Below are 9,763 nucleotides of genomic sequence, written 5' to 3'. Positions count from 1 at the left end.
ATAGGTATCTAAATTACATAATAAAAAATGATAATTTTCTTGTTTTTTTTTTTCATTAAAAATATAAATCAACCAGTTTTCCAATGCATTGGATCTTGACTACAAATATAATTTCTGATGACAAATATTAATAATATCACATATATTTGAACTGTAATTTATTTTCGTAATTCAATAAAATACAAATACTAATTATTCCTGTGTTCATTATTTTATTTTATTTATTTTACTGTGTGTTTTATAATGAAAATGACAGCTAATTATTTATTCCGTCTCCATCAAAATTAATTTTAAACTAAATATAGACTAATTTCAAGGTTTATTAAAACTAAAATATCATTTTTTTAGTATTATTATTATTATTATCATTTTTAACACTTTATAGAAAGGGATAATTTTTGTACGTGGGAACTGTGCAGTGTCTGGTGGGGGCACAAAAACTAAGCTCAAATGCATCATTGCTTACGATATTTCTCTTATTACTTTATTTTTATTATTTTATTAAAAAAAATTGATAATTTTGTATTGGAAGTCATCATTATTTACTTTTCCAATTTTTTAAATAATTTTTTTTTTATCTATTTCAACTTTTCCCCAACTTTTAGCAGACCCTCGTTGACTAGTGGTGCATGCATCATTGCTTGCGGCTTTTTATTTTTATTAATAGAGAAAGTTTATAATTTAATTTATATATATATATATATATAAGATAAAATTTTCGTAAATTTACTGGACAGTGAAATTCTAATTTTTTTTCTAAATTATATGATTAAAATTATAAATGTTTGGAAGACCCAAAGAAAAATAAATAAATAAATAAATAAAATAAATTGTCTTTTCACAAAAGTTTGATTCTCCCAATTTTAAAAGTCTACAGCCTTCACAAATTCCAAGCTTTTCTACGTTATTTATTATTGATTTGCGATGGAAGATCTATACCCTATGGATTTGGCAGACAGGAGTGACAATTATTTATTTTTTTTAATTGGATTTTTTTTTATTTTATAAATATTTAAACTATCTATAATTATATTTATATATTCCATTTTTAATTACAAAAAATAAAACTGAAGACCATTTATTTGAAACTATATATATATATATATATATATATATATATATATATAATTTATTCCTACGAGGTACGTGGGACCCGTGAGAATAGTCCATGTCAGTCACGTGACTCGGAAACCAGATGGAACGTGTTTGGCGTTTAAAGTGTGTTTCGGCCGTTGGATCTTACTATGGAGTATCCAATCTCGTGTTTTGATATTATTGGCCAAATGAATAAAAAATACTTCTAAAATTTTTATTTTATTTAAAAATATTTTAAAAAATAAACCTAAAAAATGCTTTTAAATTTTTTTAAAAATTTTAAAAATATTATTATAGTTAGTACATGATTAAAAAAGAAAAAACTTATTAATTTTAAAAGGTAATATTAATGTTTTTAAATTTTTAGAAAAAGATTAAAAAGTGTAGAGATGATTTGAAGTAAAGTTTGATGAAATGGAAAATTGAAAATCAAATATAGAATTTATGTGGAAAGTATAATTAAAATAAAATTGAAAATAATTTATTAAATTGAGTGGATTATGATCACATAATGAAGATTTGGTATGGATGGTTGTAACAGCTACAAGCAAGCAAGTTCGATAGGATTTTGTCCTTTGTTTCACCACTTTCCCATTGTATTGGACTGACGCCACTTTATTCTCTTGCCTTATAATAATCACAATAATAATAATAATAATAATAATAATAATAAGCTAGTACATTTTACTAAAAAACTTAATTATTCCACTACAATAAATTATTAATAATATATTAATTAATTTAATTCCAGTTATTATTAATTTATTGTAAGCATTTATTTGTGATCATAATGGTTAATTAGCTAATTATTATGAAATAAATATAATGAATATTTGTATAAATAGACCTCTTATTTGTAGGGTTTCATTGTTAGTAATTAGTATGGATAGGTGTGTATACGACTAAAGAGAGAAGGGCACTATTGTCTTTTAAACAAACCACCATCAGCAGCCGAGACGAGAGAGCAGAAAGAAAAAGGGCAATGTTGTCATTATGATCACATAAATGCCAGTGGGCAATTTCCCCCCCCGCCGCCGCCGCCCACTTTCTGAAAAAACCAAGATTCAAAGGCGGCGGTCGTGTGGGAAGAAGGTGGTCATAAAATACAATATCAACAAAATAAAAGTAAAATTTAAAACAACCCTAGTGTCTTGACTAGTCTCTTTCGCGGTTGACACCCTCTAATCCACTCCCTTTGAAGTTCAGCATCTTCGTTGATACTCGTTTTGCTCTCTAATCGATGTGGGACTCTAATCTACTACTCTTCAGAGCCCAGCATCCTTACTCGCACACCGTCTCGTGTCCACCCGTTCTCGGGGCTCAACTTCCTCACTGGCACTTTCCCTCAAAGTTCTTAAAAGATATGTACTATTTGAACTTTAAACAACCCAAGCCTACGGACTGATAAGGAGAGGTTTTCACATCCTATATAGAACAAAATGTTTTGTTTCCCTCTCAAATCGACGGGGGAACTCACATAACATATTTGAGAGAGTGATTTTAAATAGTTATAATCACTATAGTGATGTAGGGAAATTTCCTATAAATTCCTGTAATCACAATTCTCATATTTTAATTCCCTTTCTCAAAGTGACATTACTACATATTGGGATTGGGAGCACATGACAATTGGCAAAAGAGATAGAAAGTGACTAAGATACAGGAAAAGAATAAGTCTACATATAAAAGAAACAGTAATATAATGGGATGAATGGCAACAAATTAGAGCATCTTTCACCTAGATTTGACTGGGAGAGCAGCAGCGGGCATAGATATTAATTGAGAAAGAAAGCAAGAATTAGACTACTAAAAGTAGACATGCGCTACTACTACTGCTGCTAACAACTTCAAGCATAGAACACAGCCATGAAAGAGATATTCAAACCTTTTTCTTCTTCCTACTGAGGAGGAGCACAGATATGTGTTCTTGTGACCTTACGCATTCAAGGGTTCCATCTCTGCATCCTTTTCCCGGAAACTAGGCCTGCTTTCTATCTCTGTCATACACACAGCAGGTATGGATAATGTCATTGCACACACACACTACAATCCTACTAAAACATCTGGGAAACATCATTTCTCATGCCCCACTTCGCATTATCTTATCAAAACTACTTATTAGCTTGTTTCTGAAGTATACTTACTTAGCTTCTCTACTATCACCAAGAGGCGCCGCTGCAGGATGGAGGCCACGAACAGGAAAATTGAGCACATACCGAACATGACACTGATTGGGAATGCATCAACCTTCAAAGAAAATTCACAAGCAATCGATCAATAGTTGACAAGAGGGGCAAAAAGAAATAGCATGATTATACATACGTACGTTGTACAGCACGACACACACAAAGATATTAAGAGGAATGCGGAAGAAATTCATAATGGTGCTCCTCGCCTCTTCAGGAATGTATTGGGATCTCATTTTCATAATGGATGGCCAGAATATACCCACACAAGCCTCAAAGACACAGAATCCAACCAACTGGATGCAGCCTGAAAAAGAGATGCTCCCACCTTTCACTTGGGATGGTTCTACCAAGAACTGTTTCAGAATCCAGCAAAAGCAGAAAGAAAGAATGATAAATTGGAAGCTTAATGATCCTTGAAAATATAATTGGGGGGGTAAGGCATGGAACAAACTTACACTTGTAACTATTGGGAGAACAAGAGATGCAGCTGAGACAACGAAAACAATCTGCATATAGTTCTCCACCCTTAATGATGCGCGGGCCAGTAACCTAGATGCTAGGGAACTTCCTAACATAGACGCTAACATGAATGTTGCAAAAATGAAGCCATGGGGAATTTCCTCATTATTGGGGCTCAGAGCAGGAGTCCAAAGGAAGACGAAGGTATACATTGAACCTTCAAACAGGGACTGAATAGCACCAAGGAGGGCAATTTTCTCATCTGATCAACAGCGGAGACATACGAAATAAAGAAGGTGTAATAATGGGGGAGAATCCCTTCAACCAAACATAAGACTTCATGAAACTATATGATCCACGACCAAGACGAATTGACTGGACAAGAAAATAGATCCTGTGCCCCAAAACAACTACTAGAACATCTATATATGAAAATAGATCCTGTGTCAAAAGCTTCATATAGTGAAATCTATTCATTTTCCTGAACTTATAAAAAAAAAAAAAAAAAACGCAGTCAGGACTCTACCAGAAGCAATGGCCACTGCTGCACCCCTGAATTGGGTGAGAAGGTCTTTGTTTTCAGATGGATCTCCATAGTTCTCTGTCCACGAAGATAAGATGATGATCATACCAAGGGCAAGAAAGCAAGAAGCCGCATCAAAAGGCGCTACCGCCCCAAGATCCAAGGAGTGAACTAGTACGTTCCCAAAAAGCCCAGATAAAATGGCAATAAGACCATTGCCAAGAAATATTGCCTTTGAGAAAGTAACTGATAGCCATTGTTGCTCAAAGCCCCTCTGTTGAGAATAACAAGAAGACTTTCAAGATATATACTAATAGCAATAAACGGTCATTAGCTTTTGAGAAACACCCTCGTTAAGAAAGTCCATATTGACACGACGAAACACAAAGTCTCAATTGGTAAAACAAAATTAAAAGCAGAGGAAAATCTTGTTATGTTCAGCAACAATGAGTTACCTTGTTATGTTCAGCAATAAGCCACGACTCGAATGCAGAAAAGAGGAGAGAAGTGGCAATGCCTCCCAAAATACGGCCCAACATCAAAATTCTATATTGGGGTGAATGCTTTGTGATGCAACTCAGTATATAAGTGACACAATACGTCACACAAGCTCTCTTTCGACCTCTGCATGAACAAGCATGGAAACAGTACTAATATTCCTTTTCCTTTGAAAAAGCATGTTGATTAAACAACAGAGCTCAAAAGCGAAGAATTACTGTTTATCAGCAAGTGATCCGACAATTGTCCCAAACAACATAGAGGAGCCAAAACCAGCTATAAAAAGCTGTCCAATCTCCCCTTTTCCAAAGCCATATTGACTGTAAAGATAGTACACATAAGGGCCCTGCAACCAATCCCCAGCTATTGCCAGAAAAAGCATGGATATGCATCAGAACTTTACTGCGCAAGAAGTAAAAAAAAAGTTGGACTAAAATTTGATGGGAATAGTTTATACTTCCTGTGATTATGAGAAACTCAAGTAGCTAATTGTATTTGTAGGTGAACTTCTTACCGAAAAAGTTTACAAAGGAAATCAAAACTAACTGATCAAATTTTTGAATAATGTCTTGTAACACAAAAAGGTTGGTGCCCAAAAGGCTTTGAGGGAGATCAAAGTAGCTATAATTTTTGTCCATTTAAAGAAAGGTTGCAGACAACAAAATTGTTTACAGGGGCAGGGGCCTAAACCTTCCCAAGTACATACATAAAGCACGGATACGGATAAGAGACATAGATATGACACGGTTCAGACACCGTGACGAATCATTTCTTAAAATTCTAGCATATAGGAACGACATATGTTCATTGGACAAATTTCACGATATTATGCATTCAACATTTGGAATACGTTCCTAAAGAAAGATGGTGTTTGCTTTATTGCCAAGAGTAAGCGTTAGGACTTTCTGAATACAACGGTAGGGAGTGCCGGCTTCTGACGATTGGACAATTGCTTCTGATCCAATACGAGAAACATACCGACAAAGCGACCAGGCCTATTACCAAAACAATTATATATGAAAAAAATTGAAAACAGATTCAATCCAAATGGCATACACGATCCAATCATCAGTCTAAAAAAACGGAAGAAACTAGATCGGATCCACGACAAATCCGAGAAACATAAACACGGATACGGTCGGTGAGAATAAACAAACAAAACCAAGAATGCGGACGTCGAGTGAGATTAAGATTGAGATCTAAAGCGGAAGAAGAGAAAGAAATTGGTGAACGTACCCATCATGAGAGAGTAAACAAGAAGGTAATTGTTCTTGAATGAATTGAAAGCGGTGGTGGCATTGATCCTGTCCCTGTTGGTTTTACTCAGCTCGATGGCTGCAACAATGACACCCAGTGCCCCAAAAACGAGATAGAAGAAGATCTCCATTGTCGGAGAGAGATCAGAAAAGCATCAGAGCTCGAAATTTGTCGTGTCTTTATAGCGAATCAAATTGTAAGACGACGAATGGAGCGCGAAGTTTGGAGTGGAAGAAGAAAGCGGGTATAAATTGGTGCCCATTTAATAAATTGGTTTAAGTCTCCGCCTTCTCCATTCGCCGCATATATACATACATACATATATATACATACACACACACACATATATATATATATATATAATTTTCTCCATTAACAACAAAATTGGGAGCTCAATCTAATAATATATATATATATATACTAACAAAGAAGCATACAGGTTTTTTTAAGAGTTATTTTTAATTCAAACAAAGAAAACAGAGAACATTTAGAGAGAATCAATGCCCTTAAGGCCAAGAACGACACCGACGCCAATGATGTGGCCGACGACGCCGCACGCCAAAGTATCAGCGAGGGTGAAACCCGCTGGGTCACCCGTCTGTAACCCGGAGTCCCTCACCTCCAGCTTCAGCCCCGCCGTTGATTTCCTGTTCGCCGATGGAGCCAATCCGAACCGTCCAGCGAATAGCATCAGGCTTGTCGACGTCACCATTATCTACGCCACGTGTACACATATCATTCCTCTGTTTTTACGCCATTTGCTTCAACCGGGTAATTTAATTCTTTGTTTTGGTAATTTCATAGGATATATTTTTCACATCCAATTTCTATTATCATATCCTAAACTATTAATTAATCCCAACTAGAAATCAGATCGATTTATTTTTTTTTTAAACAAAATAAAACTTCTTGGGGAACGACAAAATTCGATAGTGTGGAAATTGAGAGAGTGATTACCAAATTAGTGGGGGAGCCAATGAAATCGCAGCGGGCACTGAGAGCGCCACCGCCGCCGCCACCACCTCTCCGCTTCAAGGGCGGCACCGCCACCTGCAAAATCAAACACATTTCAGCTATTTCCGATCACAGAGAATAAGAATGCCGACGGATACGGCGGCGACGTGGACATACCAGGCTGCGAACCGGAGCCGCCACTGGAACAGCTGGCCTCAGCCCACAAAACTGAGGGATCGAAGTCATCATTGTAGCTGCCATGTTCTTGCTGCTATAACCACTGAATTTATTTTTAATTTTTTTCTTTTGTGTTTTTTTGGTTTGTTTAAAGCATATATGGGTTTCAGAGAAGAAGGAGAGAGAGAGAGAGAGAGTACTAATTCGACTATCCACTCAGCCACGTGGACTAAATTTGCGCCCTCTGATTGGTGGATTTGGATACAGCTTCTTAGCCTTAGATCCTGCTTGCTTACGTGGCCCCGTTCTATTGGATATCTCTCAACGATAAGGCTTTGGGTTGGGGGGCATGTAGACCAGACGTCGCTGGGCCTGGAAATTCTCTGGGCTGCTCGATTTTGTTCATTCTTAAAGCCCATTAATGTTAATTGGGCCTGGTCGGCCCACGAAGATTTTTTGGCTACTAATATTGTTTCGTTTAATCTAAGCAAATTTCGCTCCTTCTGTTCATAAAAGTTATAAATAAACCCTAACCACAAAAGAAGGGAAAGGAAAGCATTTACATAATTGCACCATTCATCATCGCTAATTAATGGAATCTAAACTAAATACTAAGTAGATCATATCCAAATACACTTCCAAAATAGAAAAATTAAACAAGAAAAGAAAATTAAACAACTCCCTAGAACTCTCTCCTTACTAAGCAACTTATAATGAAGACACCAACACCTTACTTGCCTGCAGAAGAGAGAATCAAAATGGCAGTTGCGAGGCTCCTCTGCTTCGTTTATGAACCTGCAGTGTGTGGGAAAGGGAGGGCAGGCATTCGAGTCGAAATAGTCGGTGTCGGGGTCGAAATCATCGGAGAAATTGTCATCAGAATCGCCACCAACATAACTAAAAGTTTCGCTCACACTGTCAGACTCATCAAAGGACTCACCAGGCAAGTTGAAACTTTTAATCTTTCCAGAACGTAAGAGGTTCATCTGTGCTGCAAAACCTATATGGTAACACCAGCGTAAATCAAGATATTCTAAATGAGGACACCCATCAAGAATGGCCTGCAAGCCCCATTCAGTTAGAAGGTTGCCACGTATCTGAAGGTTACGTAAATTAGGCATATTTTCAGCAATGGCCAAGGCTTCCTCATCCCGTTCAAATTCAGACCGTCTTCTGTTGTAATTAAGCTTCAATGTTTTCAGACGAGGACAACAACATCCAACAGTTGCCAAAGTTTTCAAACAATATGCAGAGCCAGAGATTTCAAGATGTTGCAACAATGGAAATTTCAAAGCTGCTTTAGTGATTCCGTCAGCAGAGATGTCAGAGCAACATACTATCCGGAGTCTTCTAAGTCGTCTTGAGCTGCAACAAATTACATATACAAACCTCAAACAAAATCAAGGAAATAATTGTCATTTCTTTCTTAGAATTATATGTTGAATCGAACCTAATAGATATTCTTTAGATTATCTCGGATCCATAACTGCTACGAATTTGGCAAAACGACACAAAAGATGTGAACTATTCTCACAACTTCAGATTTATCTTATCGATGTAAATGCAATTCATCTACAGCTATAACATGAACGGAGGTTCAAATTCAAATTTGGTCCAAAAGTTTCAGACTAGCAACATAGAACAAAAACACCTTAAACAATAATGAATCTAAGCTTGTATGTATGAAGGCATTGTATATTTTGAGTGTATGTACTCGGAAACAAATCGTAATACGAGCCGAAAACTTACCGGCAGATACGAGTACGACAAAATTGCGAAAAACAACTCTAAAAAAGAGGGAGTAGAGAATAAGAACGTACCTCTGAGAGATATGGAGGAGCAAGTCATCGGTGCCGAAGGACTCAATATTGATATCAACCAATTGACCACAACTAAGGTTGACAGCCTGCATGCACATCATCTCCGCAAAGCGGTCTGTTCTCAACTGCACGCGACTATCCATATAGTGGATATCGACGACACGCCACAAGAAAGGGTCCTTGCAGATCCTACGCCAGGACGAGCAGACGTTTTGCACGTTGACGAGGATATCAAAGGCGCATAACTTCAGCAGAATCGTGGTCATGAGGTCATCAGGCAGATCAAGCCAGTTCGTCGCCGGCTGTTCGGAGATGGGGCACGACTCCATGGGAGTAGAAACGATCAAACAGAACAGTGTTTTTCTTGGGGAAATTACTCATACCCGGATCAAATATATAGGAAATTTTTTGAAATATTGAGGTATGAAATCCACAGATATTTTTTCAAAAATCAAAAATCATATCATCTAACGTAACTTCCTATCATTTGATAACAACAAATCTTGAATACATTACTTGTTTTAGATAGGTTAAGGATCTTCATTAGTAGTTTTTCCTAGTAATTTTAATTCAATCAACTTAATAACATAAAATATTAACTGTTATTAAATAGAAAAAAATTCAAACTAAAGTGAACAGCTCAACAATAAAAAAGAAAAAAGAAAAAAAGAAAAAAAGGATAAACATCCGTTAGAGATCGATTGATATAAAATTTAAGATATGAAGTAATATTGGTATGTTAAGATCATGGACGTTAACAAATATCATGTTCGAACCAATAAAGATTGCTT

At 36.2% G+C, this 9,763-nt stretch overlaps 3 protein-coding genes across 6 annotated transcripts; all 3 read right to left on the bottom strand.

The window, feature by feature from the left end:
- Positions 1-2,123: 2,123 nt before the first annotated feature.
- On the bottom strand, positions 2,124-6,375 carry LOC111782268 (molybdate-anion transporter-like). 4 transcript variants are annotated; one of them, XR_002813079.1, is made up of 9 exons: positions 6,001-6,375; positions 4,983-5,127; positions 4,722-4,890; positions 4,270-4,540; positions 3,740-4,005; positions 3,422-3,637; positions 3,240-3,342; positions 2,981-3,092; positions 2,124-2,520 (listed from the first exon to the last, which is right to left on the bottom strand). XR_002813079.1 is itself a non-coding variant. In XM_023663112.1 (8 exons), exons 1-8 carry the CDS (start codon positions 6,149-6,151, stop codon positions 3,031-3,033), a joined length of 1,383 nt encoding a protein of 460 aa, XP_023518880.1. In that variant the 5' UTR covers positions 6,152-6,375; the 3' UTR covers positions 2,700-3,030. The 4 variants fall into 4 exon arrangements, 3 of the variants coding, with proteins under 3 accessions (XP_023518880.1, XP_023518881.1, XP_023518882.1); XM_023663112.1 differs by lacking the exon at positions 2,124-2,520 and having other exon boundaries at positions 2,700-3,092; XM_023663113.1 differs by lacking the exon at positions 2,124-2,520 and having other exon boundaries at positions 2,700-3,092; positions 4,983-5,166; positions 6,001-6,089.
- Positions 6,376-6,461: 86 nt separating this feature from the next.
- Positions 6,462-7,312, bottom strand: LOC111782269 (photosystem I reaction center subunit psaK, chloroplastic-like). Its single transcript, XM_023663115.1, has 3 exons — positions 7,153-7,312; positions 6,979-7,071; positions 6,462-6,736 (listed from the first exon to the last, which is right to left on the bottom strand). Exons 1-3 carry the CDS (start codon positions 7,234-7,236, stop codon positions 6,509-6,511), a joined length of 405 nt encoding a protein of 134 aa, XP_023518883.1. The 5' UTR covers positions 7,237-7,312; the 3' UTR covers positions 6,462-6,508.
- A 371-nt stretch (positions 7,313-7,683) lies between these two features.
- On the bottom strand, positions 7,684-9,368 carry LOC111782009 (putative F-box/LRR-repeat protein 9). Its single transcript, XM_023662762.1, has 2 exons — positions 8,973-9,368; positions 7,684-8,517 (listed from the first exon to the last, which is right to left on the bottom strand). Exons 1-2 carry the CDS (start codon positions 9,299-9,301, stop codon positions 7,773-7,775), a joined length of 1,074 nt encoding a protein of 357 aa, XP_023518530.1. The 5' UTR covers positions 9,302-9,368; the 3' UTR covers positions 7,684-7,772.
- Between the last annotated feature and the right edge of the window lie 395 nt (positions 9,369-9,763).

The sequence above is a fragment of the Cucurbita pepo genome, chromosome LG19 (genome assembly GCF_002806865.2).
Source record: "Cucurbita pepo subsp. pepo cultivar mu-cu-16 chromosome LG19, ASM280686v2, whole genome shotgun sequence".
Lineage (NCBI taxonomy): Eukaryota > Viridiplantae > Streptophyta > Magnoliopsida > Cucurbitales > Cucurbitaceae > Cucurbita > Cucurbita pepo.
The sequence above is the reverse complement of the archived record's forward strand: the minus strand, read 5'-3'. Positions and strand labels throughout refer to the sequence as shown.

Coding starts and splice junctions, on each gene's coding strand:
- LOC111782269 (XM_023663115.1), bottom strand. CDS start 7,236: ATGGCAGCTACAATGATGACTTCGATCCCTCAGTTTTGTGGGCTGAGG. Junction 7,072..7,152: donor CGGCTCCGGTTCGCAGCCTG/GTATGTCCACGT, acceptor TTGATTTTGCAG/GTGGCGGTGCCGCCCTTGAA. Junction 6,737..6,978: donor TTGGCTCCCCCACTAATTTG/GTAATCACTCTC, acceptor CACGTGGCGTAG/ATAATGGTGACGTCGACAAG.
- LOC111782268 (XM_023663112.1), bottom strand. CDS start 6,151: ATGGAGATCTTCTTCTATCTCGTTTTTGGGGCACTGGGTGTCATTGTT. Junction 4,891..4,982: donor GGATCACTTGCTGATAAACA/GTAATTCTTCGC, acceptor TTGTTCATGCAG/AGGTCGAAAGAGAGCTTGTG. Junction 4,006..4,269: donor AGCAGTGGCCATTGCTTCTG/GTAGAGTCCTGA, acceptor GCTGTTGATCAG/ATGAGAAAATTGCCCTCCTT.
- LOC111782009 (XM_023662762.1), bottom strand. CDS start 9,301: ATGGAGTCGTGCCCCATCTCCGAACAGCCGGCGACGAACTGGCTTGAT. Junction 8,518..8,972: donor CTCCTCCATATCTCTCAGAG/GTACGTTCTTAT, acceptor AATTTGTTGCAG/CTCAAGACGACTTAGAAGAC.